We start from the raw sequence: 27,508 nt of genomic DNA, 5'->3' as shown, positions 1-27,508 counted from the left end.
GAAGGGCAGGAAGTTAGGTGGTCTGAACAATTAGTAATTCCACCTCAAGCAGATGCCCTCATATGGAGAAGCACTGGTCAGCACTGGCTGCTTGGTGTGGGGGGTGGGGCCACTGGATACCCTCAGGATGGCCAAATGGCCACCGCTCATTGCGGGGGTTGGTATGGAATGTCTCCCAACATGTAGAAATTTGCTCAAGGGTGATGTCACCCCCAATTACCCAATTATGGGGGACCAGAGCCCTGCATAACCATGTTATAAACTTGCTATGGATGGAAACAGGAAGAAATTCCATCGTTCCATCATTTTCATATTAGGAGCAGCAAAACAATCTTTCTCTAAGGGAATAAAAGTACCCCACCCTGCTGCCCCACTTTTAAAAAAATCACGGAGGAGACAAGGAAAAGAAGAAAGAGCACACGCAGATGGCCATTGTCTTGAAGAGGTTAAACCAGCGCCTGGGTTCTGGAAGAACTCATCCAGAACACACTCAACTTATCCAACCAGGGGACAGGCTTACAGTCAGGCCCCGACTATGGACCAGGCACCTGTCAGGTTCTGGGGTGGGTCTCCTCCTGGGATGTTCTGCACAGGCAGGACTTACGATGACTGGGCCCGAATGGGTTTGAAAGGAGGGTGTCACCGGGCTCGGGGGTCACGTGACTCAGTCGCCACAGCTCTGCCCTTTGGTGAGCTGGTTCATAATCTCATCTAAAGGTTTACTGGGTTGGGCGCCTGGGTGGCTCTGTCGGTTAAGCGGCTGCCTTAGGCTCAGGTCATGATCCTGGGGTCCTGGGATTGAGCCCCATGTCAGGCTCTCCGCTCAGTAGGGAGCGTGCTTCTCCCTCTCCCTCTGCCCCTCCTCCTGCTGGTGCTCTCTCTCTCTCTCAAATAAATAAAAAATAATATCTTTAAAAAAATAAAGGTTTACTGGGTCAAGGCCTTGAACTGCCATGGTAATCGATCAGCTAATGAACATTTCCAAGAGTCCTCAGCTGTTTGTTGGATGAATGAGCGCTCCTGACCCTCTGGAGTCCAAGAGCTAGCATGTATTCATACGTCCTAGGTGTCAAACCCTTTTCTGCATACATTGCTTATTCTCCCTCCTGGCTGTTGGCACACCTGAGGCGCGTGGAAACTGAGTCACCCGACCGAACTCACACAGCTGATACGACAGAGGCGGTTCTCGAACCCAGGCGGTGTGACCTGGGAGCTCCGGGTCTGTAAGCACTGAGCCTGGGACAACAGGCCCAGCACCCAGACCTGCCTCCACGCCTGAGCTGCTCCACGCAGGCCCTGTCCTTCGTCCAGAAGGAGGCCATCTCGACTTCTCTCTGTGCGTCCCGCGGCCCTCTTCTCCTCTCCCTGCCACCACTCCTGGCGTCTCCTCCAGGCCCGGCTTTTCCCTCCCGCTCCCTGACAAAGTTCCCTCCTGTCTCCCCACCCTGTCTCTACCCCCGAGATGGATTTGTTACTCTTTATTTTTGTTTTCTGCTCAAAATAAAAGTATATCTATCTTAAGTTAAAAAGGTCAAATACTTTATGTTTAAGGAAAACTGTTTTGTTCTTTTTTGAGAAGCTCCTTCATTTTCCTCCAAGCAAGGAGGCAGGAAAGGATGTTGATTAAACACAAACAGTGCCCAGCACCTGGGTTTGCGCAGCCCTACGTCTCATCTGCGTCCCTTCTGCTGTCACTCCTGATGGCTGTGTATGAGGGGCCTGTGCCCGCTCTTAATGTGAAAAGGTTCTAGATCTTTCTGCCCTACTCTTCTTCTTGAAAGCAAATTTCACAGCTCTCCACTCACCAGGAAGAGCGAATCATCTGTTCTAACCCCCAACCATAATAGGAAGTCCCTATGCCCAGTTAGCACCCCTTTATTTTCATTTATTTTATTTCTTCTTTATCTGTTTCCTAAATCCCAGGTCCTCCCCATTCCCACCCCAAGTACAAGTCACTGGCCCTTGGATCAGGAGTGACAGACAGGCGTCGGCTCACTAGTGACCTTCCAGGGAGTGCTGCCTTCAATCCTCTTTATCCGAAAATGCCTTCCTCTTCCAGCCTGCAAGGATCCCTAAAATCTCCCTATCACTGGGGTGATTCCTTTGCACGAGGAAGTTAAGTCTGTGTAACAAAGGGATGTAGCAAAACGTTCCCTGTGCAGTCTACAAGATGGGTGCTCACCCTATAATCCTTCTCCTTTTTCTGTATGTTTAAAAATTTTCATAATAGCATAATAGCATAATAGCATATTGACAAGAAAAAAAAAGAAATCAGGTCCCCAGGTAGCTACTATTAAATATTTCATCTAGAATAGGAAGACATTGGTTCACCCAGACGAACTCTCAGGTCATCAGAGGAAGGGGCCGGAGCGCAGGGGCACCGAGCTGGAAGGCGGGGCTGTCCCCCCCAGTAGGTGTGACGGGACTCCTCGCTCCTCAGAGCCCTGCGCGCTCGACCAGGCGGGCACCATGACTGCAGTTTTACAGGCTCCGAAACAAGGGGTCCAAGAGTTCATCTGCCCAAGGAAACTGCCCAGAACAAGTCAGAAGGTGCTGGAACCCCGGACAAAAACTTAGGACATTTGCCTCCTGGTTCCACGTTCTTTCCATCGGGGGCAGGACTGGCGGGAACCCCCAGTGGGTGATCCACAGAGCAGCCCGGGGCACAAGCTTGCCTGCTGTGTGACTTCAACAAGTCACTTGCGCTCTCTGAGCCTGGCTTCCCCAGCTGAAAACAGCACTCCAGGCTCCACCTCCGGGGCTGGGGAGCACATCCGCGCTAACAGGAGGAAGGAGCGCGCGAGCCTGGCCGTGACAGAGCTCGAGGAGGGGGCTTCTGCTTCCCTGCCAGGACAGGGGGGAGGGTGAGATGGGGGGAGAGCAGGAAGGTATGGGGAGCAGTGCGGCAGCACATTCCCGACGGGCGGCAGGGGCCACTTGGGAACATCAGACACACCTGCCACTGCCCCGCCCCCCACTGATGGTCGCCCACGGAGGGGGGGGTTCACCTGTAGGTATATTTCCAACAGAAAACTCTTGGGTCTATTTTGAAACAACTTGTCTCCAGCCCTTTAGGTTCAGCACGTGTAGGTTCCGGCCTTAACCAGCCCGCTTGCCCCAGGTGATAGGACAGCCCCTCTCCAAGGCCGGGGGGCTGAGCCCAGCACTTACAATGGCTAGGTGCATGTCATCTAAAGACCCTGCAATAATCACCCTACACAGGAGGTACGCTTATCATCCCCATTTTACAGATGAGGACACCGAGGCCCGGAGAACGTAAGTGACTCGCCCAAAGACACAGCCAGCAGGGCAAAGAGCAAGGTGTGAGCCCAAGCGTCTGACCCACAGCCACGCTCAGAAGCTTCCACAGCACCGTGCTCGAGGAGGAGGATGGAAATGCTTTCTCAAAGCACCCCTGGGGGTCGTCTCTGAGTATTTGCTTTCCAGAACATAGAGAAAGCAGATGTCGTATTTTTACTTTACCTCCCCTGCTCTCTCCATCCCCCAACCGCTCCCGAACACACACTCAGGAGAAGTGGAGACCTGAAATTACTCTATAAAAACAAGGGCTCACACTTAGAAAATCGCCCCTTCCTAATCACATGAAGGTAGAGCTCAGGAAGGGGCGCCAGCTACCCGGGGCTGCGCTGCACTCTTGGGCCCCGCAGAGGGTGGCCCGTCCTCCCCATCGGCTGGACCACCATGGACCTACTCTGCGTTCTTAGCAAGTCATGTTCCAAAGTAAGGCCTGCTGGGCCCAGATCTGGGAGGTTCATTTTAGAACTGGAAGGGGCCGGGCACCTGGGTGGCTCAGTTGGTTAAGAGACTGCCTTCAGCTCAGGTCATGATCCTGGAGTCCCGGGATCGAGTCCCGCATCGGGCTCCCTGCTCAGCAGGGAGTCTGCTTCTCCCTCTGACCCTCCCCCGTCTCATGCTCTCTCTCTCTATCTCATTCTCTCTCTCAAATAAATAAATAAAATCTTTAAAAAAAAAAAAAAAGAACTGGAAGGGGCCTTTGTGATGACATAATCCAGGCCCCTCACTGGACAGCAGGGGACACGGAGGCTCAAAGAGGCAGGGCAGGGAGTTGGGCTCCAAACCCAGGGCTCCTGACTCCTAGCCCAGGGCCTCCTCCCTGCAGCCGCCTCTGGAAACTGCAATGGGAATAAAATATCAACAGCTCCAGGCAGGCTTCTCGGAGCGTGAGCCCGAGGAAATGCTGACCATGGGCAGCAAATGCTCCAACCCTTTTCCATCCACAAGAGCCAAGAATGTCCCAAGAGAACAACATGCACCCTGGGGACCCTGGGTCTGCAGGCGGGCAAGTGGGGAGCTGGCCCAGGCCCCCCAGGAGGGAGCCAGGGCCGGCAGGGGTCCCCCGCTCTGCAGACTCTAGACCTGCCGTGAAAGCAGGAACTTGGTGATTGACTCTGCAATGCCAGACTGGGGGTGTTTCCGGAAAGCATCAGGGCGACAAGGAGCCACGGTGCTTGTGAGTGGAAAGGAGCGGAAGAGGCGGAAAGAAACATGGGGTGGCATGCACAGGGGACACGTGGACGAAGCCACACAGAGGTGCTAGTGTGTGAGAGCCGGGGGGCAGGGGGCGCGAAGCAAGGCCAGGGTTAGGGGAGAGAGGCTTACTTCAGTAGTTTGATATTACACATAATCAGCTCCTTCCAGTTAACAAAAATCATAGCACCCTCTTTCTCCGTCAGCAGCTCACACTCCATCAGGGGTTTCTGAAAGATCTACAGGTGCAGAAAACGAAGCGGTTCAGAAAGCAAACAGTTAGCTCACAACTCGAGCACAACGCACGCAGCTCTGTTCCACGCATGGAAGGGCCTGCGGGCAGCTGCGCCTTCCAGCAGCATCTGCAGCAGATGGCCCCTCCTCTGCCTGAGCTGCTGGGGGGGCCCCCATCAGGTCTGCCCTGTTTGAGGGGGGAGGCCAGCTGAACTCTCGAGGCTGGGCCTTCCCTCCCCCAGGACAAAGCCGAGAGGCCTGTGCAAGGTCCCGAACACTCTTCCCTGCCCACGGTGGGGGATGGGCACGGCCGGGAAAAGTCGGGGCTTCAAGATGCACGTGGGTGTGCATGCTCGCTTCATGCTCGCCTGCAGCATGGGCATCCCGAGGGGAGCAGCCGTAAGCAGCGGGGCCTCCAACAGGGAGCCTGGGTGGGGGCTCCTGGCCCCGGCTGGGCCGGTGTAGGGACTGGCTGCAGGAAAGAAAAGAGCCTGCCCAGGCTCCAAGCTCCGTGTGGCTGGGTGACTCAGGGTAAATCACAGCTCTCTGCCCAGCCCCACGTGGGGAGCCCGGGCCTCCAAAGAGGTCATTATCTAGCACCGGAGGCACGGGGCGCTTCGGAAGATTCTTTAGAGATAGGACAGCCTATCGTTGACATAAACGTGGCCGGGCTCAGGCTGATCCCTGGGAGGCCTACTCTTCGTGAGTTCTTAAGCCGACGTGGAACCCGGCATATACCAGACCACTGCACAAAAGTGCCACGTCTAAGGGGGCGACACTCACATCCTAGACATCCGAGATTGTATATTTAGGGACGCTCATGTGTCTTGAGGAGCGGGCACCTTTTTTGAGTGTGCATCAACACTTCCTAGGCACGAATGGTGGCCTCCTGGAGCTGAAATCTATCCTGCCTTCTGTATTCATTCAACACGGGGCAGCTGAGCGGTGACTTCCTGGGTGTAAGACTGTCCAAGGAGATGGTTGCACAACTGTTAGGTGGTGGGAGGTGGGGAGGGGGCAGGAGTTTCAAAACTATTACAGTACTTTTCAAACTGTACAGTGACCCTGACATCCGGCTCTGCAAACACCTGTTTGCCAATATGGCCACCTCCCATGAGTTGGACCAAAGGCTTCTGGAAAAGCAGGGGTCCCCAACTCTGCATCTCCCCAGCCTTCTAGACCAAGTGGCCCAGGCCTTTCGACAGCTACCTGGGAGGAGAGACAAAACGAGGAGTCATCCAGGACATGGGGGGGTGGGGCATGGGGACCTGCAAGGAAACATCTTCGTTCTCAGCAACAGGTTTTCCTCAGGGGTAATATGTACCGCTAGGAATAACTTGAGATATCGGCCGGATTGGCGGCGATTTTCAGATGCCAACCCTGAGGGCCGGGAGACCACGGGACCTGCTCGACAGCATCAGCTAGCTGGCGGCTGAGCCATTGCTTCTCTAGACTCTCAATCCCTGCCCATGTGTCTCCTTCCATACACCTCTTCACGGACTCATTCATCCCTTGGCACGAGCCATCTCTGCCCACATATAGGGATGACTCAGAGGGCCACGGATGACAGTCCAGCCGTCTTCTCTTGGGTATGAATCTCCTATGTGATTTACCATCCAGATGCTCCCCACGCATCAGAAAATTGCTCAGGCTGAGCATCAGGAGGCCATCCTCCTTCACTGAGCAGCAGCCCCTACCCTCTCCCAGTGCCCCCCAGCACTCCCAGCACCCACCGCTGCCATTACCTCTGTGACCAACTGCAGGTCATTGACATAGTTCTCCTCTGTGACAATGAGTTCGTGGATGTATCCTTGTCGCTTTCTCTCGGTTGGGGTCAACATATCCAAGAGGTGTAAGTCTGAACACCCTGGAAAACACAACCGTCGGGACATTTCAGTCCAAGTCTGGGGAAACCCATACAGCTTCTCAGTGAAGAGCCCCAGGGCCCCATGCCTGCTGGCCCCTGTGGTCTCACTCTAGCTGGGCACTGTTAGGGGTTGAAGTGTGTCCCCTAAAAATACACATGAAAGTTCTAACCCTCAGTACCTGTGAATGTGACCTTATTTGGAAATAGGGTTTCTGCAGATATAATCAAATTAAGATGAAGTCACACTCAATTAGGGTGGGCCCTAATCCAATATGACTGGTGTCCTTAGAAGGAGATATCCAGGGGCGCCTGGGTGGCTCAGTCGGTTAAGCGTCCAACTGTTGGTTTTCAGCTCAGGTCATGATCTCAGGGCAGTGAGATCAAGTCCCACGTCAGGCTCCGCGCTCAGCGCAGAATCTGCTTAAGATTCTCTCTCCCTCTGCCCCTCCCCCTGCTTGCTCTCTTTCTCTCTCAAATAAAATAAATAAATAAAATCTTTTAAAAAAAGAGGAAGAAGAAGACATACAGACACAGACAGAAAGATGGCCATGTGGCGACACAGGCAAGGACTGGGGTGAAGCAGCTACAAGCCAAGGAACGCCAAGGTTGCTAGCAGCCATCAGAAGCTACGAGAAACGCATGGAAAAAAAATCGCCCCTAAAATCCTCCAGAGGAACGTGGCTCTACCCAACACCTTGATTTTGCGCTCATCTCCAAAACTGTGAGAAAATAAATCTCCATTGTTGTAAGCCACCCCGCTTGTGGCCGTTTGTTGCAGTAACCCCAGCAAACTCATACGGGTGGCACGTTCCTGCTTCCTCCAGGCCACTAAAATAATGTCGAGAGGAGACTAAGTAGCAGCTGGCCGGTATGTCCTGGGGGCTCTCACCATGCCAGGCGCTGTCCAAGTACGTGGACGGCTGTGCTTAAGGCTCACACAGATACTGTAATCATCGCCGTTTTACACACAGGGACACGGAGGTTTAGACAGGTTGACCCGCCCAAGGTGTCTCAGCTGGGTGGTGGCCGAGAGTCGAACCTGACACTTTGAGACCAGAAACTGGGCTTGACCCCAGACCACTACTGTTGGGTCCAAGCTACAGGAGGGCATCAGGTTACCCTGAGGCTGGATTTTGGAGGATGAAGGGGCTGTGCTGAGGCTCCTGATGGGCGTGGGGACAGGGCAGATCGTTGTGGAGCGCATTCAGACAGCGCCGCGTAAACTTGGAGCCAGGCTGCCGCCCTGCGCCCCTAGGAGCCGAGCAGCAAGCCTGCAGGCGGACAGGGAAACCCCTCCAGCGGCAGGCAGCTGGGCCATCTGTGGCCCCAGGTGCCCAAGGGAAGGGGCTCTGTTGACCTTGCAGGGGGCACACACACGAGACGGTGCCCGCCCTCGCCTCTGCTCACCTGGCTGGTCATTTCGGGTTTTGTTTGCATCGAATGTTCTCAGGTTATCAGCAGAAGCTGCCTGGTGACACAGATACACCGGGATGAAGCGCGGGAAGCTCCGTTCCCGGGGGGCGCCCCTCATACAGGCCTGGACCCCCCTGTTCCAGGCCAGTGGGCTCTCCTCTCCTTTTTATGAGGGGTTCTTCATTTAATCACAAAAAACCCAGATTTGTCAAACAGACTGAGAGGTGTCCTGGATGTCGGTGGGAGTGGGAGCGCAGAGTGCCAGCCACTTGCTGTTCGCATACCATCAGCCCACAAGGGGGCGCGACGGAGCACGATGTGAAAACCCGGCGGCCGCCAGGGGTTCTCAGAGTTCCCAGACCAGTGGTAGCAGCACCAGGGAACTTGTCAGAAATCCAATTATCAGGCCCCTGCGGAACAGACGACCTGGAGTTGGGGCCCAGGAATCTGACGTAACAAGCTCTCCAGGTGATTTTTTTTGTTTTAGGCAAACTAAAACTTGGGAAGCTTGCTCTGGGCTGTCAGGGGTTTCTCTGAATTTCCATCTTCCCCGTTGGTAGTCAATATGCTGGAAGCTTCTGCAAATAGAATGATCCCTCTGGGGGCAAATGACATCACTGACTTCTCACTGAATGTTTGCGCCAGAGATTAACTCCAAGTCTGGGTGCTTCCAGTGCTCAGTCTTGTCCCCTACCCTGGCCAAAGGCCCTTTCTAGAATGCCGTTGCTTCTCTTCCTGGAACAGGACAATTCTGGGATGAGCAGGCAGATGGATGCTGGCAAAGCAGCACGGATGAGCCATCCTAACATTAATACTCTCCATGCCCATCCGTCTAAGACCTCACTGAAAGCCACGGCAGCCAGGCCAAGCTGTCATTCCACGGGGGCCATGGCAGCTGGGCCACGCTGTCATTCCACGGGGGCCACGAGCGGAGCATAAACCACAGGGCGGGTCTGCAAGTGAATCTGGAACCTGGACCCTCTGCTCAGCCCCCAGCCTGGCCCAGCTGTTCTTGGGGCATTGGCTGTGCTTTATTAGAACAACTGCTTCCACAGCGAACTCTCGGGAGGGAAGCAAGTCCTGATCGCTCACTCTTGTCCCTTCGGCCACCCTCTGCCCAGCTGTGTGAGCTTCGGCTTCTGGGAAGTAGCGCAATGCCCCCAATTTCTTTGGCTTTCGTGAGGAAAGCCCCCCGGGAAACACCCTTCAGCTCGGGAGGAAACATCTCATGCCTGCCCTGTTCTCACCAGACCTTCCTGTTAGTGAGTCAAGGAGCCCAGGGGCAAGGCCATTTCTTGTTACAGGAGAGAATACTGTCCTTGCATGGCAGGGACTTGGGTGATGAGCTGCTCACTGAGCAGAGTCTCCCCTTGAATGTGCAGGACATTGTTTTCTGCGGGAATATTAGAATATTGTTTAGAGCTGGGGTTTTAAGACTCATCCCACAAACACTGTGCAATGAGGTGTGCAGGGATACACAGGCTCGCGGTGGACCCCGGTTGGACAGTCTGCCGAATGTCCCCTTAGGTCACAATTTCCCTTGGAAGCTATCACGGATGCTATAAACTCTGACCCCTGAAAACCCATGTGTATGACACACACAACATACACACACATTTTGCACACAATTTTACAAGGTTCACAGGCCCTCTTGAAGCTTGTTCGGGGATCTCATTCATTCATTCACTCAACAAATATTTACTGAGGTCCCATCATGAGTCTGGCACTAGCTGATGGGTGCTGAGGATTCGCCATGAAAGAGGAGAAATGCCTGCCCTCCAGAGCACACGGCTAAGAACCTTGGGGTCCTCAGCTGGGGGTGGTACTACTCCCCAAAGGCTGAAGGTGGTACTGACCCCCCCCAAATTGAGGCTCCTACTGCATTCACCCCCACCCCCAGGCTGAAAATGCATTCTTGGTTGTTGTAATGACCGGAGGTGATGGCTGGGATTGGGTGGGCTGGACCAGAGCTGCTAGATGTCCTGCATAATATACAGGACAGAGAATTGCCTGCCCCAATGTCAACAGCCCCCCCTGAGAAACGCTGACATTACTGGAAACTGACCACGGGACCAGGACTACCCTCGGCAGCAAGGATGGTGCAAGCGACCAGCAGGCACATTTAGAACGACTGAGGAATCGGAAACGAGGATCCAGGAAGACACCTAACAGGAAATGGCTTGCTCTGGATTTCAGAAGTTCTTCAGAGTCTTCAAGTTTTACATGGTTTTGAAGAAGCTCAGAGCCAAAGCAACAGCAAAAGGTCTAGGGGGGGAATGAGGCCATCAGTCCAAGAATTCCAGGTGCTGGGGCCAGTTTGGGGTGCACTGGAGGTCTATTACACATGGGAGGGTGGTGGGCATGAGGAGGCCGCATGGCGTCCTACTCCGGGCAGCTCCGGCCTTCTGGTCATCCACCCAGCAGACCCACATCAGAGCTGATGGAGCTGAGAGATGCTGTGTGACTCTGCGCTGCTTGTCCCAAGTTCCACCCCACGCTGCCCACCGACCAGCGTGCCTGGAGACAAGAGGAGGGCTCAGGTGGCCTCTCCAGGCCCCAGCATGCAAAGAAAAGCAAAGATATTTCAGGCAGATTTGCCTCAGCATTATAAGCCAACACTGTTGGCTTTGAATCATCTTTTTAGCTACTGAACTGACCCGTAGGATGCTGTTTTGAAAATTCTTGCTGGTGGGTGCCAGACCAAGAGAACCATTACAGGCCTAAAATAGGCACTTTGAACTAAAAAACATCCTTTCTTTGAAAATGTAATATTTAGAAAAACAAACGAGTTTAAAAACTCCATTATTCAGAGCAGGGTAAATGGAAAAGACATTTCAAATAAAAGAGTTTTCTTTAAGGGTGGAGGGACATGGTCCTTCTCTCCTTTGGGAACCAGGATAAACATGGTTCGCTGGCTCCCTTTCCCGGTGAAAAATGAGAGGATAAAGTACAGCAAATAACTTTTCACGGACATCTCGGTGTGATGAAGGGATTCTTAGAACTAACCATAATCCACTCACAGCTGAAATAATATTGCAAGTGACTCCAGGCAGTTAAAAATGATCCCCAATTACAGCCCACATAAAATTCCTAATCTATGTGCTGTCCCTTATAATCTTGTGGAGTGAGACACATTTACAAAATGGAGAGAGCCATGATACCCCTTTGGAAGGATTTGAGTCTGGGGTACTGGAACGAATACGGGAAAATCTTACCCAAAAAGGTCATCTTGTCCCCTCAATTGGAAAATGTTCCTATGAACAGCATTGTCTAAATAAATTGCTTTATTACCAAAGTAATACATAAACACAGGCTTAATGTAAACAGTTCAAAGGATACAGAAGTACTTAGAGTAAAACCTGAGACTCACCCCTCTCCACATCCCCCCACCATTCTACTTCCTTTCCCAACAAGGTCCATAATTTAAAAAAACCGAACCAGCCCCCACAGCAAGCTGGCCCCTGGGCAAAGCAAATAAACAGGCTTTGTTCCTGTTATGAACGGGCCAAGATATACTATAAGATGGTCAATAAATATTTATTAAGTTCCTATGAAGTCCAAGAGACACAGAAATGAGCAAGATAATGTCCTTGTCCTCAAGGAAACTCACAGCCCGGAGGGAGACTCGACATGAAAACTAAACTTAAAATAGGAGGCAACAGAGACCGGGCCTGTAGGCTGCGGGGATGGTGGAGTCTGTAGGACTCAGAGAAGTAGACGCTCCTTGCTCCTCATCCCGAGGGAGGAAGGCTCCTCAAGGAGGGGGTGGGGGGGGGGCCCGTATCAGGGAGGATGGGGCCATTATGTTGGGGGTGTCAGGCCAGCATGCCAGGTAAATGCAGAGACACTGTGGGAGATAAGGTGGGAAGTGGGAAGAGGATAAGGCGGGAGGTGAGGTCATGATGCCAGAGGGCCCAGGTGAGAAATCTGGGTACCACTCAGCCATATGGAAACTCAGGCAATGGTTTTTCATCTTTAAGGGAAAGGCTATACACCAATGTCTCTGGGGACATGCCGCCCAAATCCTCTGGCTACATGGCCCCGCTCCCCAGGATACACACTGGAGCTGGAGATCCCATCTCTCCTGAAGGCTTCTCCAGGCTTGGCCTGAAGGTAGGACATGGGAGCCTCATGGGTCCTGGTGTCTCCTGCCAGGTGAGCCCACGCCCCCCAAGGCTACACTGGATTTTTTCTGGGAAAATGAATCTACCTGTGCTGCCTTCAACCCCCTGGCCAGAATGGCACACGTGGGTGGCTCATCCCATAGGAAAGGCCACAGCGGATGTGCCATAGAGGAGGGCTCTCTGGTCAGAGCACTTCGTCCTCCACCTGCAGCTGACCGCCCCCCGCCACCCCCACCCCATTCTCTCAGCTGTGAACTTGTCTGTCCCCGCTGTGTGCTGTGCCTGGAGCTGGGACTTGGGGATGAATGAGGCGAGCGGGGTCCTTGTCCTCGGGGAGCCTCGGTCTACTAGAGGCTCGGGCAGCCCATCCAGGCGCTGTTCTTGCCGAAGCACAGCTTCCTTGCAGAGGCGCCCCTGGAAGCTGCCGGCCCTCAAGACCCCGGAGCTGAAGTCCCTGAGACTAGATTTCCATGGGGGTCTAGAGAAGCTGGGGGGGCATGGGAATCTGTGGGGAGGACGTTGGGGGGGTGCCCCCTGATGGCACCAAAGCCCAGGCCGCCCTGTCCAACCTGTCTTGGGGACCCACCAGCTCCCTCTGGGGGTTTCCACCCGGCCACACTCAGTATAACCCAGCAGCTTCAAAAGTACCAACGTGGCTTCCAGATAAAGCGTTCTCCCAAGAAGGGGGCTCCGGTCTACGTGGGCTGCCAGGCAGTTTCGTGACGACTGAGAATTTGCAAAAATCAAATTACTCTCGGGGTTCAGGTCTCTCTTAATTTGCCATAAAGGAGAATATTGGTAGCTTTGTAACGAAAGGCAGAACACTCGTGGCTTTAGAGCCGATGCCGGAATCCCTGGCGTGGCGTCAAGTGCCCCACGGTATGCGCTTGTCAGCTCATTCCTGGCCCCGGTTCTGTTACCCCCAGCCTTTGTTGTCCCTCCTTCCTGAGCTCCTGCTTTCTCTTTTGTTTGTTCGTTTTGTTCTGGTTTTTTAGAAGATTTTATTTTTAAGTAATCTCCATGCCCACATGGGGGGCTCGAACCCACAACCCCGGGATCGAGTCGCACGCTCCACTGAGCCAGCCGCCCGCCCCCTGAGCTCCTGCTTTTGATGTGTGCTAGCCCGCAGTATCCCAGGGGCCCTGAGCAGCGGCCATAAACAAATCCCTTGGATACACAAGGCAAATTGGGGCATTAGAAGTACAGACACATTTTTATTGGAATGTGAGGCAGTAGTTTGGATCAGAGGGACCGGGGAATACATTCCAGAGGAGCAGGAATTTGAGCTGGACTCCGTCAGGGTGGGAAGGAGGGAGGGAGCCAAGCAGAGGGAGTGGGCAGAGAAAAGGGGAGGAAGAGTAGGATGCCTGGAGCCCCGGACCCGGGGGAGGGAGGGGGGGACACAGATGCGGGGGTAACAGGGAGGAAGGAAAGTCACGCTGAATGCTCCCACGGGCCACATGCTTCCAAGCACCGTTATGTTCGTGACCTCACTGAGTCCTCACCAACCATCCCGTGTGGTAGGTACTGCTGTTAGTTTCCCATTGAACAGACAGGACGACTGAGGCACAGAGAAGTTAAGTGACTTGCCAAAGCCTCGGTTAATCAACGGCAGAGGGAGTCGTACCCGGGAGCTCCCGCTCTGGGCCACCATGCCTCCCGCCTTGCTGGGAAGGTGACATATTCGTCAGCTGGAGCTGCTGTAACAAAGTTCCAGGGACGGGGGGGGGGGGGGGCCTCAGATGAGAGAAATGGAGTCTCCCAGCTCCAGAGGCAGCAAGTCCAAGGTCGAGGTGCCCGCAGGGCTGGTTTCTTCTGAGGCCTCTCTCCTTCGCGGGCAGATGGCCACGTTCTCCTCACATGGCCTTTCCTCGGTACAAAATCGTCCCCCTGGTGACTCTCTGTGTCCAAATCTCCTCTTCTCGTTAAGGACACCAGTCGGATTGGCATGGGGCCCCCGAAACAGCCTCATCTTAGCTTGATGACCTCAGAAAGGGTCCATCTCCACATACAGTCATATTCTGGGGGCCTGGGGGTAAGGGGCTTCACCTTTTCAGTCTGGAGGACGGTGGGAGGACAGTCTGGGGGACACAGGTCAGCCCAGGTGGGGAAGTACAGTCAAGGAGTCTGAACAGCAGGGCGAGATGGTCTTTGGTGGTGGAGCCGGGAGAGGCTTGGGCTGTGTTGCAGAAGGGTCCCGAGGCAGATGCATGGAGGTGGGGTGCGGGCTGTGGCCCCGGAGTCCAGATGCATGTGGGAATCACCTGAGGGGCTTTTATAAAGCCCCGCATCCCCGCGGTCCCCTGGACCAGTCAAATCCACCTGGCCGGGGCGCGGCCTGGGCGTCCCTAAGTCGTGAAGCTTCCCAATAGCTCCGACGTGCAGCCAAGAGTGAGGACCGCTGCATCAGAGGGAAGCCTGCCCAGAAAGCAAGAAAGGGAGCAAGGCTCAGAAACCAGATCCGTCCAGGCTCCCGTAGCAGGAGAGTTGTCACAACGGCTGAACCGATTCCAGACCGAGGCGGGTCACTATCCAAACGGAAATGAAGGCTGTGACCCGGAATGCCGTCCCTCCGTCCAGGGCCCGGAGCCCGGACGGCCTCCGACGCCGTGTTCCCGGAGGCCACGCTGCCCCCACCGGACCCCCCACGCTCGGGCCAGAGCTCGGGAGGTCACTCTGCTCAGTGCCCCCGTCGTGTTGACGGGACAGCGGTGGCCAGAGAGGCACGGCGACTTCTGCTAGCAGGAATACAGCCTGCGCTCTTGCTGCCTTGGGAGACGGAGACTCGCCAGGAAACCACCAGCTTCTCAAAGAGTGGGCCCAGGGTGGCCCATCCCCACGCCCCGCTGCGAGGACGCTCTTGTCCTTGGCGCCCAGGGCTGGCAGGGGTGGGCGGCGGCCAGGCTGGGGTCCCGGCAGCTGCATGTCGTCTGAAGAGGACCCTCGGCTGACCAGTCCCAGGACCCACCTCTGGCGGTGCGGAGGCGCAGGCGTGCTCCTCCTCCCAACGGAACTTTCTTCTCGAGGCTCTAAGAAGAGCCTGGTCCCCTGCAGTCTCTCCTAACTTGGCAAACTGACCCCGTGGAACACAAGAGACCACCTGAGCCCGGGACATTTCCTGCTCATTGTCAGCAACTGCATAGATGCGCGCGGGTCCCTGCTTTCATGGAGCTTCCATTCTAGTGGGGGAGACAGAAAACCAGATACACGCATAAATACATCGTAGTTAGGGCGGTTACAAGAACGATGAATGACAATTCTTACGCCTAATAAGCTCACGGCTGGGCCTAGGGTCTCCTCGTGGGAATTGATCTTGTAAGCCACGGTGCCTTCCCAAGCACGGCTTAGGGCAGCATTCAAGGCCACACGCAGCCCGGGGACTGAAGGCCGGGGGGTCGTCTCCTTGCGGCCTAGCTGGGGAGGAAGGCGCGAGTCCGCGGGATGAGGGGCCTGTCCGCCACGGCTCCTGAGCGACCCCCGTGGGCTCGGCACCCCGGGGGCCATGCACGTGTTCGTGGCACACACTGCCCTCCGGCTGGGAAGCCGTGGGGGGGGGGGATGGGGTGTCCCACAAACTAAACTGTAGAAGGGGAGCTAGAATCGCTACATATTAGTGCTGTTCCTGTGTAGATCTTCGTGGGGCGTGGCCTGGCCCCCGGGGGCGCACAGTCTCGTGCGGGAGCTGAGTATCCGTGTGTCTGGGCACCAGCCTCCACCCACTCCGCTTCGCGTGTGGTGAGTAACTAGCAGTTCAGCAAAGGGCTGAGTCGTGGCAAGTCGGTGGTGCCAGGCTGGGCGGTGGGGAAAGGAGGAGGGTGGAGGTGGGAGGACGGAGGTGGGGGAGGTGGGGCGGGCTGGGGCCCCCCCATGGCTTCACCGTGACCAAGGCCCCTGCAAGGTGGTGAGGAGATGGCAGTGATGGAGGGGAGGTGTTGGTTGGGTAAGACAAGACAGGCGGTGTGGGGCCGGACAATGGGGGGGTCCACAGACCCAAGCCCACGTGCCCCCGAGCCCTGGGGGTGGGGGGGTGGGGGGAGAAGAGGCTCTGGGAGGTTGAGTCTTGCAATCTCTAAGGTGGGGACCAGTGACGAAAGTGGGCATTTCCACCGTCAGAGCAGAGAGTTTTCAAGAGGGCCGCTTGGAACCCCACTGGACCTCTGTTGGGGCCATCACGATTACTTGAAGGTGGCCAAAAGAATGATAGATCGGGATGCTAGCAACCAGCTCTGTAAGGGGCTCAGCCCAGGGCTTCACCTCGTCAAGCATCGGTGTCACCTCCTGCAAGCTAGAGGCCCATGTCCCCTGCACCTGCCACACATTCAGGTGCTAGAATCCCTCGGATGAGAGCAGCCATCTGTGGGTGTTCCATCAGCAACTCAGAGAGGAAGGCGCTGACCAGGGAAGGCCTCCTTGAGCAAGTGACAACCGAGCTACGCTAAAAATCGAGCACCGGAGAAGGGAGCAGCTCAGGCAGGGCCTCGGAGCCCAACTACAAGATGTGGGGCCTTAGCACCCGAGGACCGGGAACCCCGGGGTGATGGTGAGCAGAGCAGTTCCACTTTTAAAATAGCTCTCTGCCCACGGGGTGGAGAAGAGGCTGGAAGACAGGGAGCGTGGAGCAGGGACCGGTTAGAAGGCTAGTGGTCCTAATGGGAGGGCAGGAGAAACTCGGTCAACCTCAGGGCCTTTGCACTTGCTATTCCTCAGGCTTAGGACACTTTTCCCCCTGACCTTGGCAGACCTCCACCCCCATGTCACCTCTCCAGAGAGGCCTTTGCATCTGCGATAGCCCTGGCCCTCAGCCCCGCTCTGGCCAGTGTCATCCAGCACTAGCTGAAATGACTGCTTATTTGTCTGCTGATGGTTTCCTCTAGCTCCTACAAGCTGCGTGAGAGCAGGCACCTCGTCTGCTTGTGTTTCCCTGAGCACAGCCCTGTCACCTGGTTCCATGTTCCTTGGCCTCATCAAGGAGTCACCAGGAGATGCAGGTGGGCTGGGCCCCTCCTGGTCTCCCAGGAGCTGTTCTGGCCCTTGACACACAGGGTGGTGGGAGGGGCAGGGGAGAGAGGGGGAGAGGATGGGCAGAGGTACTTCTGCCCCTTGAGGGTGCGGTGGGGTGAGGGTTCCCACCACGAGGGAGACCGTGACAGTGGAGGGTCGTGCCGATGACTCGGACGTGTGGGATCTCCCCACAGCGGCCTGGGAACAAGGTCATGCCCCACAGAGGAGAGGGGCATCCTGGCTTCACCTTTTCTGCTGCGGCAGATTATAGGGTTCGAGGCGTGCTGGAGGCCTGGCACACGGAGCAGGCGTATCCCAGACAGAAAGCTCTGGATCCTGAGAGGCACCTCAGGGCGTCCGCGATGGGGCAGGAGAGAACTAATCTCCCAGTCTTCAAGCATGCTGGGGGTGGCTACTCTGGAGACGGCGCTTTGGGGTGGCACCCCCTCGTGACACATGTCCCTTATCCAAGCTGTATGGTTGCTTAAAAACAAAACAAAAAAACAAAACCAAAAAGAACGCGCTCCTGGCATGTTTTGGGGCTGAACGTTCCAGGCTTTGCTGGCGAGAGAACACAAGGCCCCGAAATGCAGTGACGAGAAAGAAAGGACCCAGTGGCCCAAGGCATCTGCGGCAGGTTTACTGTGGGGCGCTGCATGGGCCTGCCAACACCGTCCCCAGACGTGACATTTAGAAGCCTTGCACATTCCATTTGCTCTGTCAGCCTCCCTGGCCTCCCTGCCACCAGCCGTGAAACACGGGGCGGCTTTTCCCATTTGCCAAGAGTCTGCTGATGAGGCCGTGTGCACGGCGCACTTAGGGAACGGAAGGAAGGTGTGTAGAAAGCTGTTTGCTTGAACCCAGGTGGGCCTCCCACTGGTGGAGGAAAGGGGCCTGGATGTGTGCACGAGTGAACGAGATGTCTGATGGTTTTAAGGAAGCCGTCCAATCTTTTCTCTCTGAAATCCCTAACCTGCAAAAGCACGTTTTCTATAACGTCTTAAAATGCACACACCCCTCAGTCTTAAAAAATGCACATAACCCTCCACTGTCTGGGTTCATTGCAAATAAGCAGGAAGCCAATAAAATGGATTCCTTCATGCTTGGGGACCAGGTGCAGATGCCCTTTCTCTCCAAGGCTATTACCTGGTGGGGACTCACTGTCTGCTTGGAGCTATCATTGTCCCTCCATACGTAAATGAAGAGCCTGAAGCACAATGGGGTTAAGTAACTTGCCCGCAATCACACAACTAGTAAGGAGCAGCGCTGGGATTTGAACCCACGCTCTGAATCACCACCCTGCATCCCTTCCTAGCGTCTCTAAAAAGCCCAGGATACAGTTATGTCGACCCCTCCACCCCCCACTATCTGCCCGCAGAAGAATATTCCAAAGTCTTAAGAGAAACGGACAGAAATATCCCACTGAACTTGTAGATAAGCTGTCGGTGAATCTGGCGCCAGGTTTTTTTGGCAGAGGCCAGGAATGGAGGTGGAGACGCGATGGCAACCGTTCTTGGGGAGGCACGAAGGGCGTCTCTGGCAAGCCCGTGTCTTCAGCGAATCCCGCAGTCGGGCTGAGAGGACCAGAAAGGCGGAGGAGGCTGCGCACTGAGCAGGTGCCACAATGTGCTGGAGTCTGGCACCGGCCCCCACCCCCAGCTGGGAGCAAACCACACGCGGGAAGAGGAAGCCACTCTCCGTCTTTCCACAGCGGTAGCAGTGACTGTGCGAGGCGCCTGGCTCAGAGGGGCTGCTGGCCTCACGCGGTACAAGCCAGGGGGTCTGGGAGCCGCTTTGGAGAACGTCACCGTAGCCCCCAAAGCCTCGGCGAGTGCCCACCCTTCTCCAAGATCTGGACTTCATGGAACCATCCGTGGGGAGCACCTTGCATGCACACGCACACACTTCACGCAACAATCCACGGGGAGCATCACTGCACACACACGCATGCATGCACACACACTCTTCATGGAATAATCCACGTGGAGCACCTCTACGCGCACACGCACACTTCAGGCAACAATCCACAGGGAGCATCGCTGCACACACACACACACACGCATGCACGCACACACACTCTTCATGGAACAATCCACGGGGAGCACCCCTGCATGCACACACACTTCAGGGAACAATCCACGGGGAGCATCTCTGTGCACACACACACACACATGCACATACACACACACTTCACGCAACAATCCATGGGGAGCATCGCTGCACACACACACACACACACACACACACACACTCTTCATGGAACAATCCACGGGGAGCAGCTCTGTGCACATGCACACATACATACATACTTCATGGAACAATCCGTGGGGAGCATCTCTACACACACACACGCTTCAAGGAACAATCCATGGGGAGCATCTCTACACGCACACACACTTCACGGAACAATCCACAGGGAGCATCTCTACACACACACACGCTTCATGGAATAATCCACAGGGAGCATCTCTGCACACACACACACTTCATGGAACAATCCACAGGGAGCATCTCTACACACACACACACTTCATGGAACAATCCACGGGGAGCATCTCTGCACACACACACACACACACCACCACGACCACCACCACCACCACCACCACGGGGCCTGGAGTGCGACGAGTGGACCCAGTGTGCCTGCGTGTGAGTCACAGGGACCAAGAGGGGAAGGGACAGCACAAGACAAAGAAGGGGACACCAGGGGAATCGAGTTGTTCAACTCTGACTGAGAACGGGCTCCTTGATGAGAAAGGGCAGATAGAGCACCTCCCCCCCCAACTCACTCAGGAGAAACCACGTGAAGAGGAGGACCTGCCCAACTTTAAAAAACGAGGGGCCGGGGCACCTGGGTGGCTCAGTCGGTTAAGTGGCTGCCTTTGGCTCAGGTCATGATCCCGGGGTCCTGGGATCAAGCCCCACATCGGGCTCCCTGCTCAACGGGAAGCCTGCTTCTCCCTTTCCCACTCCCCCTGCTTGTGTTCCCTCTCTCGCTGTTTCTCTGTCAAATAAATAAATAAAAATTAAAAAAAAAAAAAAACGAGGGGCCGAGTAAAAGGAAGGGACACTTCCTCTTTCGAGGCTTGCACCATCACTCTGACCCTCGGGGCCCTGCAGGTGTGGGGACGGCAGCTGTCGGCCGCGGCCAGAATCTTCTACAGCATGATGTGTCTGCTTTCGGACTGCACCCCGACCTCACCATCCACCCAGTGTTACCAAGCTAAAGACGGAGGCATTTAAGTCCCCTGGAAATTACTGTCCCCGTCAGTGTCTGCACGTGTGCACGCGCACACACACACACACATAATCTGTGGACAGCTTAAAACAATAACCTGGTAGCTCCTGAGAGGTCGTGTGCTTAACCCCACATCGCCCTGATAGAGTCTTATAGTGGATTCTCACTTTTTATAAATAAAATCTTTACGCATTTTTTTGTGAATCAAGTCCTATCACTTAAAAATGCCTGCGAAGGGGCACCTGGGTGGCTCAGCTCAGGTCAGGATCTCAGGGTCCTGGGATCGAGCCCCGCGTCAGGCTCCCTGCTTAGCAGGGAGCCTGCTTCTCCCTCTCCCTCTGCCTCTCCCCCTGCTCGGGCTCTCACGCTCTCACTCTCTCACATAAATAAATGAAATCTTTAAAAAAAAAAAATGCTTGGGGAGTGTTTAATTTAAAGGATCAAACTTTCTCCCGAGAGATAATGGAATAGCTACACACCAGGAAACATTCTGGAAATCTAGTTTTTCGTGAGTGGAGTTTGCTTAAAGAAAGGCCCAAGAGAACTCTGGTTGACGTGAAATAGTCACATAAAGCTACGATGAACTTTGACCTTATTACGTTCCCCTATCCCACCAGATCCAAAATATCAGACATTTTGAAGAAGACGCTTTTTTTTTTCTTTCCCTGTGCATTTTAGGACTGCTAGCAGTCAATGTAGTTCCCATAAAAATTCTCTTGGGTATTTTTGGAACTAAAAAGAATGAATAGGATTAACTTATAAATTTGCTAGAAGAAAAAAAATGAATATTCACTCTCAGAAAGAATTTTCAATTGGCCAGGAAGCAGAGCCATGATTGGGTAGGCCCGTCCGCAGCTGTGATCTGGGTGGGTGCCTCCCTACACCCCATTTCGGGGGTAGACCCGGCCGGGACGAAGATTGCCACACGCTGACATCCCCCATCCTTAGCCTTCTTCATAGACCAGATGAGCAAGACCCAGGAGCAACCCCCTTGCAAGGACACCAATGCTTTTGGGAAGCTCACAGCTAAAGGGAAGGAACTGCAGATACACCCTGGTGTCCTCTCTGGGGGTGACGTGGTGTACCAAGAACAGAACCCCAGTGCTTCCTTCTTGTTCATTCATTGCTCAACCCACTCATCCAAACAATATTTCTGAGAACCTAACCTACTCTATGCCAAGGTGATTGTGTATTGTATTGAGCAACAGGAACTGCTGTTTTATGGGTGAGAAACAGGAATACTGGCGATTTCATACGCGTCAACCTACTCTTTAGAGGGTTTTCTTACGCTGGTATTACCAGGTTTTTTTTTCTCTTCAGATGGGATCAAAGAAGGCGTAGAGAGCCCAGTCACCATCTGCTCCGGGAGTCTGGATCTGCCTGATTCCCTTCCAGAAACGGAGCAGACACCAGTTTCCACCATAGGTGTAATGGTGTAATATTTTTTTACTTTACAAAGGAATGAATCCTTGTTTTATTTTTATTTATTTTTTTAAGATTTTATTTATTTATTTGACAGAGAGAGATACAGCGAGAGAGGGAACATAAGCAGGGAGAGTGGGAGAGGGAGAAGCAGGCTTCCCGCCGAGCAGGGAGCCGGATGCGGGGCTCGATACCAGGACCCCAGGATCATGACCTGAGCCGAAGGCAGACGCTTAACCAACCAAGCCACCCAGGCGCCCCTGAATCCTTGCTTTAGATCAGCTTCTCCCTGACACCCTTTTGTGCAGAGGGGGTCTGGGCTATGGCCCATTGGCCACCACTCTGTTCCTACAGCTTCCGGGGCCCTGCTCTGCGGTGTGGATAGGCAGCTGGCCTTAGGAAGGCAACTCAAAACCGCAAGAGAAAGGTGGTCTCATCTGTGCTCTCCTCGTCCATATGCCACTGTACCGAACGTTCACTCACATGACAAATCAACACCAACTATGAAATTAAAATGATTTAAGGACCAGTTATTTTTAACAAACAACTCAAAAAAAAAAAAAAAATCTGACATCTTTAAACTCTGGGGCCAAAGGAGACACCCGGCATGACTTCGCTAATTTAATTAAAAGATGCTTTCCCTCTCTTTTATCCAACAAATTTTTGTTAACCAGATTCTCTGAGAACAGGATTTATACCAAATTGCACCGTTTGGGGAATAGCCAAGAGTAAGATCAATTGTAAAATAAAGAACCAAGATTCCGGGGTATTTTTTATGCTACAGAGACAGCGCAGCAACTGATTAAATGACTACGTTTACTCAACAGCAGTTACTGGAACGAACTCAGCCGCCAGCAACGAGGCAACCTTTTGGGCTGTGAACAACCAGGTGAACTCTAACCTCTCAACCTCGGTACTGGTGACATCTGGGGCCAGATAATCCTCTGGTGTCTGGGGCGGCACTCTGCGTCCTAGCACAGGTAACAGCACCCCCCGCCTCCATCCGCCAGATACCAGCAGCATTCCCCCTGGGTGAGAAGCGCTGGGTCGGACGGATCCCCTCCGATCAAATGCAAACTGAATGATTTGTGAGGGGAAAGAGCAGTGTCCTGGGGAACAACGTATGTCAGCTCTGCCAACCGGCAAGAAGCCTACAGAATGAGCGACAGAGAGGGATTGTGGAGAGAGCTCCCACCTTGACAATGAGTCACTTCCAGCCAAACTCAAGGCTGGAGAAGAAACACTGGCTTACATGGGTGAAGGGGTCCTGGGCAAGAGATGGGGCTCGCTGCCTTGATCCTTGCTCCGCAAGTGGGGGGCGGGAGGAAGTTGGAGACGGAGATTTCTCCACCCACCTCTTGACCTTTGTATGTCCTGACATCTGTGCCCAGAAGAGCCATTTCTCTTCCCGGCTGCATCTGGCCCCTACTGCTTATACGTCTCAGCTTAAGTATCACTTCCTCCCAGAGGGGTTCTCTGCCCCTCTCCCTGCTGCCGCCCTCCCTGCCCCATCTGCTCTGGGCGTCCTTGCATCCATTCCTCCGGCACAGAACTTAGCACCTGACCACACTCACCCCCCACGTTTACACGGACTGCGGTAGTTTGGTTTCTGCTTGTTCTTCCCGTTAGAACACGGACTCCAAAAAGACAGGGACCCTGTCTCTACTGAGAACCCAGTGGGGCACCTCCCCCCCAATTATTTGCTGAGCTGATGAAGGAAATCACTCAACTGAATGGCTCACAATTGGCCTCAAGCGCGTGATCATCATCACAAAGCGTTCCGTCGCCGTGTACGCTGGTTTGTTTCCGCTAAGACGACCAGACTGGCGTGTGCGGGGCAGAAACGGATGGGGACAGCGGTATGGAAGGCGTGAAAGTTCCCACCCCCACCCACACGTTCTGTTGGCTGTTCGACAGACCCAGATTACGATCCATCTTTTGGAAAAATGTTTTGTGCCCCGGGTCCCCTCACACACCTTGTCAAGGGGTCAATGACACATGCCGAAAGCCCGAGGAGACAGCCACATCCGCTGCGTGGCCGTTCTAGTCTTCAAAACCCATCTTGTAAGGGGCAATCCTCTACTCCTTGATCGAGGCTGGGGGGGGGGGCGGGTAGCAAGGCGAGAGGGAGGGCCGTTCAGAGAAGACTCAGTGAGGAGCGGAACGGGGTCTGTATCTCCAAGCCCGAGCGTCCTAAGGGACCCGCAGGGCCGCTGGCCCCCTGCTGACATCTAGTCTGCCTGGCCCCCCGTCACCACGGCCAGGTTCCAACACCAAAACACAGAGACATTTCCGTCTAACTTTTATATGAAGAATTTAATTATCTATACACGTCACTAATTCAAAAGGGCGTATTACAGTTGTTAAAGCCGCAGGTTTATATATTTATATATCTTACATTCAGATCCATGAAAACACTGAAGGGCGAGGGGAGGAGGCGGCGCGCCCGGGACTGGAGGAGGGCCTCACAATGCACCCCCCAGCACAGGTAGCTGCTCCCGAGGGAGATGTGACTGCAGGTTACAAAGGCATCAGTGGAAACTGGGAGACTGGGCTCGAGGCTTCCCCTACCCGGTCTCCTGTGCTGTCAGCAACGGGCATTTTTATTGAGAGCTTCCAACTAGTGTTTAAAAAAGACACACACGGCTTCAGCTAGCACGCGTCGGACACATACACAGACCAGGAGCTCCGTTTCGTTATTAAGCTGCAGAAATCCCACAGTCTAGTTAAAAAATGTAAACATTGGAAATTAATCGCAGGGAAGCTTCTATACATTCTTTCTTGTCAAGAAAATGACTTGTTCGAAATAGGTCATTCCATGAAAAGGAACTGCAGTAAAAACTTCACGTAACAGAGACCGAGAAGAGATTGTGGGTATTGTGGATCGTCACCACCGCAACGGTGTCGTCTACTGCTTTTATGGTATGAAAACACGCCAAATTAAAAACCCAAAACAGAAAACACCAACTCCACCAGATAAATCTGAGACGGAACAAAAACACAGGTGCTTTCTCACGGGGCTACAGGGTCACTGTGCAAAATCCAATTAATGCAATGTGATTAGCGCATCGTACAAGGTAGTAGCTTTTGCCATGGGAAAGAACTAATTTCTTATGTACAGGATGTATTATTACATGCTCAGCAAGATACATCTGGTACACACAAACAAGCACAAAACACCTTCTGTTTAATTGGGGTCATTCTACACGTCTTTAAAAACAGATATACTGAATTCCTCTGTACGTCTACAGCAGGGGGGAAACCCAAACTACACAATTTAGTTGATAACACTGGACAAAATGAAAAAAAAAATACATCAAGTCTCAGATTTATGGACATTTGGAACATTTCTTTAATAGCACATGCAGCATTCCTTGATAGTGGGTCTTTTTGCAAAACGGAAATAGCAAAGGAGTAATTTATTGATTTTTATTAAAAGGCTAAAATATTTTTTTTTAAAAAAACACTTTTAAAACTATTGAAAGCACCTGTGCAAAGGTGGGGGGGACATCAATTTGAGTCACTAGGAAAGCCACAAAAGGACCCACTACCCTGTGTATTTTTTGTAAGGTTCGCTTCTATCTCTGTAAGTAATAGCTTGACATTGTCATCACATGCAACTAAAGTAAAATGAGGTAAACTGCTCTGCAGTGAGTTCTTCTACTCAGAAGGCAGTAGGTGATCATGCTGGAAGTCACATGATCAAGGCTGCATCTCCCATCATCCCTCTGGGCAGTGATATGGGATAGTGGGTCTCTTTGAGGACTTTCAAGCCTGAGGGGGGGATGGACAACATATGATTCCTAGAAAAAGGAGGAAAACAACACATAAGCAAAACAAAACAATGAGCAAAATTCAAGCTAGGAAAATGAGTCAGGCATGTCAACAGCATGGTGCCAAAATGATTTAAAAAAAAGAAAAAAAAAAAAGGAAAAAAGTGGGGAGGGGAGGGAGGGGTCATGCTACAGAAGGAATGAAAATAAAACAAAACCAAACCAAAAAAACCAAAAACAACCCCACAAGACAGAGTCTTGCATTACAGAAGGTCTTCAAAGAGACTGTCGTGAATGCAGCAATGGTCTGGCTTTCCGCTCTGCAACCAAAGCTCAGCCGAATCGGAGCAATGCCGCGTGTGACCGTGAGAAACCAGAGGGGAGAGGCAGGGCTGCCGCCAGGAGCACTTACATTGCTGGCTTGGGTCCGTGTCCGCCGTCAGCTTCACGTAGTTGGAGGGGAAGAGCCCCACCTGGCCGTTGACTTCTCCTCTCCACCAGTCGGGGTCGTCCTTGTTGAGGACGTTGATGATCTGGCCCTTGCTGAAGGCCAGTTCGTCGTCGTTCTGGGCGCTGTAGTCGTACACGCCGATCACCTGGCACACTGCGGGAGACAGGGCCGGGTGAGGGCCGCGGGGCACGCACAAGGGGTTGGTGTGGGCTCCTGGCCCCCCCACTCCCGCGCGGGACCGCCGCTCTCCGCGGACGGGACGCGGTTAAGCGGGTCAGCTCTCAGGGGCTTTGCAAAACGCGAGGGCATAAAAACCAAGGCGACAGCAGAATCTCACACTAACTCTGTAGCTGGTGTGATACCTTCCTCTTTCTCGTGTTTACACGGCAGCAGAAAATCTCCGCTGATGACTGAATGAGTTCGGAACCGCTTCTGAGAGAGCGGAGGGACGCGCCCCTGGAATGCTGACTGCACAGGACGGCGGTGCATCCTGGGGACTCAGCCACACTGCTCTGCCTCCTTCTTTCTCCCCTCCCCCCACCTTTTTTTAAAAAGTGGGAGGTAATTAATCAGCTGACCCGCCCCCCCCAAAATCCAAATCTTACTGAAAAGCAGAATCAGTGTTTTCTTCTGCTACGATCTTTGTGGCTCAAAATCTGGTCTCAAAGGAAGAAATCGCCCCGCTCATGAACGATTCTTCCTCTTCTTGCTTTCCCTCAAACCTGTGGGAGGTTGAACTGCTTTTGTTTCCTGGCCTGAGCACACTTTCGATAAGTCCGCACAGTTAGGTTGGGCCGCTCATTAATCTTCCTCAACCAGGCTATCTACGGGTTTAGGTTCTGCAAGTTAATTGAATCACTTTGGCAAATTATTTCTTTGGGTTTCAACCAACCTGATGAAGGGGCTCCCGCCAGGCCTCCCCGAGGGAGAGGGGGTCCAGCTGGCCCCACCCCCTCCGCCCACGGCAGGCCACAGCGCAGGCAGAGAGGCCCAGCTGGGGCTGGGAACAGTCCCACTTTGCCAATCCCTGCATTTCTTGCAAAGGCTGCCAAGTTTTCATCGTATTTCACTGGGCATGTATAGCACAGACACAACCGAAAATTCTGCATTTTCCAGAAATGCCACCCAAGGACTGGTGGCTTGAAGACCTGAGGGCAGATTCCTGCTCCCCTAACCTCGCCCATCTCAAATATTACCAAAGCATCTAATTTGGTCTCCTCGGTCAGAAAATAGCCAACAGGCTCAGCCGCGGGGCCCTCTGTTCTTTTGAGTCCTTTAGGGGAACGTGTGCAACATCCTGTCCATTAAGCGAAGCCCCCTCTGTTCACAGGAAATGTCACGGGGCAGTTATTTTAGTCTTCAGCGAGCAGCACATCACAACCAACAGACCCCCGTGGCCTCCAGCTCCATCTCCTGACCTATTTAGACCCCGGCCATTTATATTTAGTAGTCCCTTTTTTGTCCCCTCACCCCCTA

General features: G+C 53.7%; 1 protein-coding gene across 3 annotated transcripts in view; it reads right to left on the bottom strand.

The window, feature by feature from the left end:
* Positions 1-27,508, bottom strand: part of ITSN1 (intersectin 1) — a 215,823-nt gene that overhangs the window by 23,426 nt on the left and 164,889 nt on the right. For 2 of the 3 annotated variants that reach the window (XM_032396958.1, XM_032396959.1), the window contains 3 exons: positions 25,994-26,185; positions 6,489-6,610; positions 4,642-4,748 (listed from right to left, as the gene is read on the bottom strand). In XM_032396958.1, the coding sequence (XP_032252849.1) occupies positions 4,642-4,748; positions 6,489-6,610; positions 25,994-26,185 (421 nt within the window). Of the gene's footprint in view, positions 1-4,641; positions 4,749-6,488; positions 6,611-24,041; positions 25,612-25,993; positions 26,186-27,508 lie in introns of those variants that run through there. The other variant, XM_032396960.1, reaches the window with a different exon arrangement.

This window comes from Phoca vitulina, unplaced genomic scaffold (assembly GCF_004348235.1).
Source record: "Phoca vitulina isolate PV1807 unplaced genomic scaffold, GSC_HSeal_1.0 scaffold95, whole genome shotgun sequence".
Taxonomy (NCBI): domain Eukaryota; kingdom Metazoa; phylum Chordata; class Mammalia; order Carnivora; family Phocidae; genus Phoca; species Phoca vitulina.
Note: the sequence above shows the minus strand (reverse complement) of the source record. Positions and strands in the feature narration are given on the sequence as shown.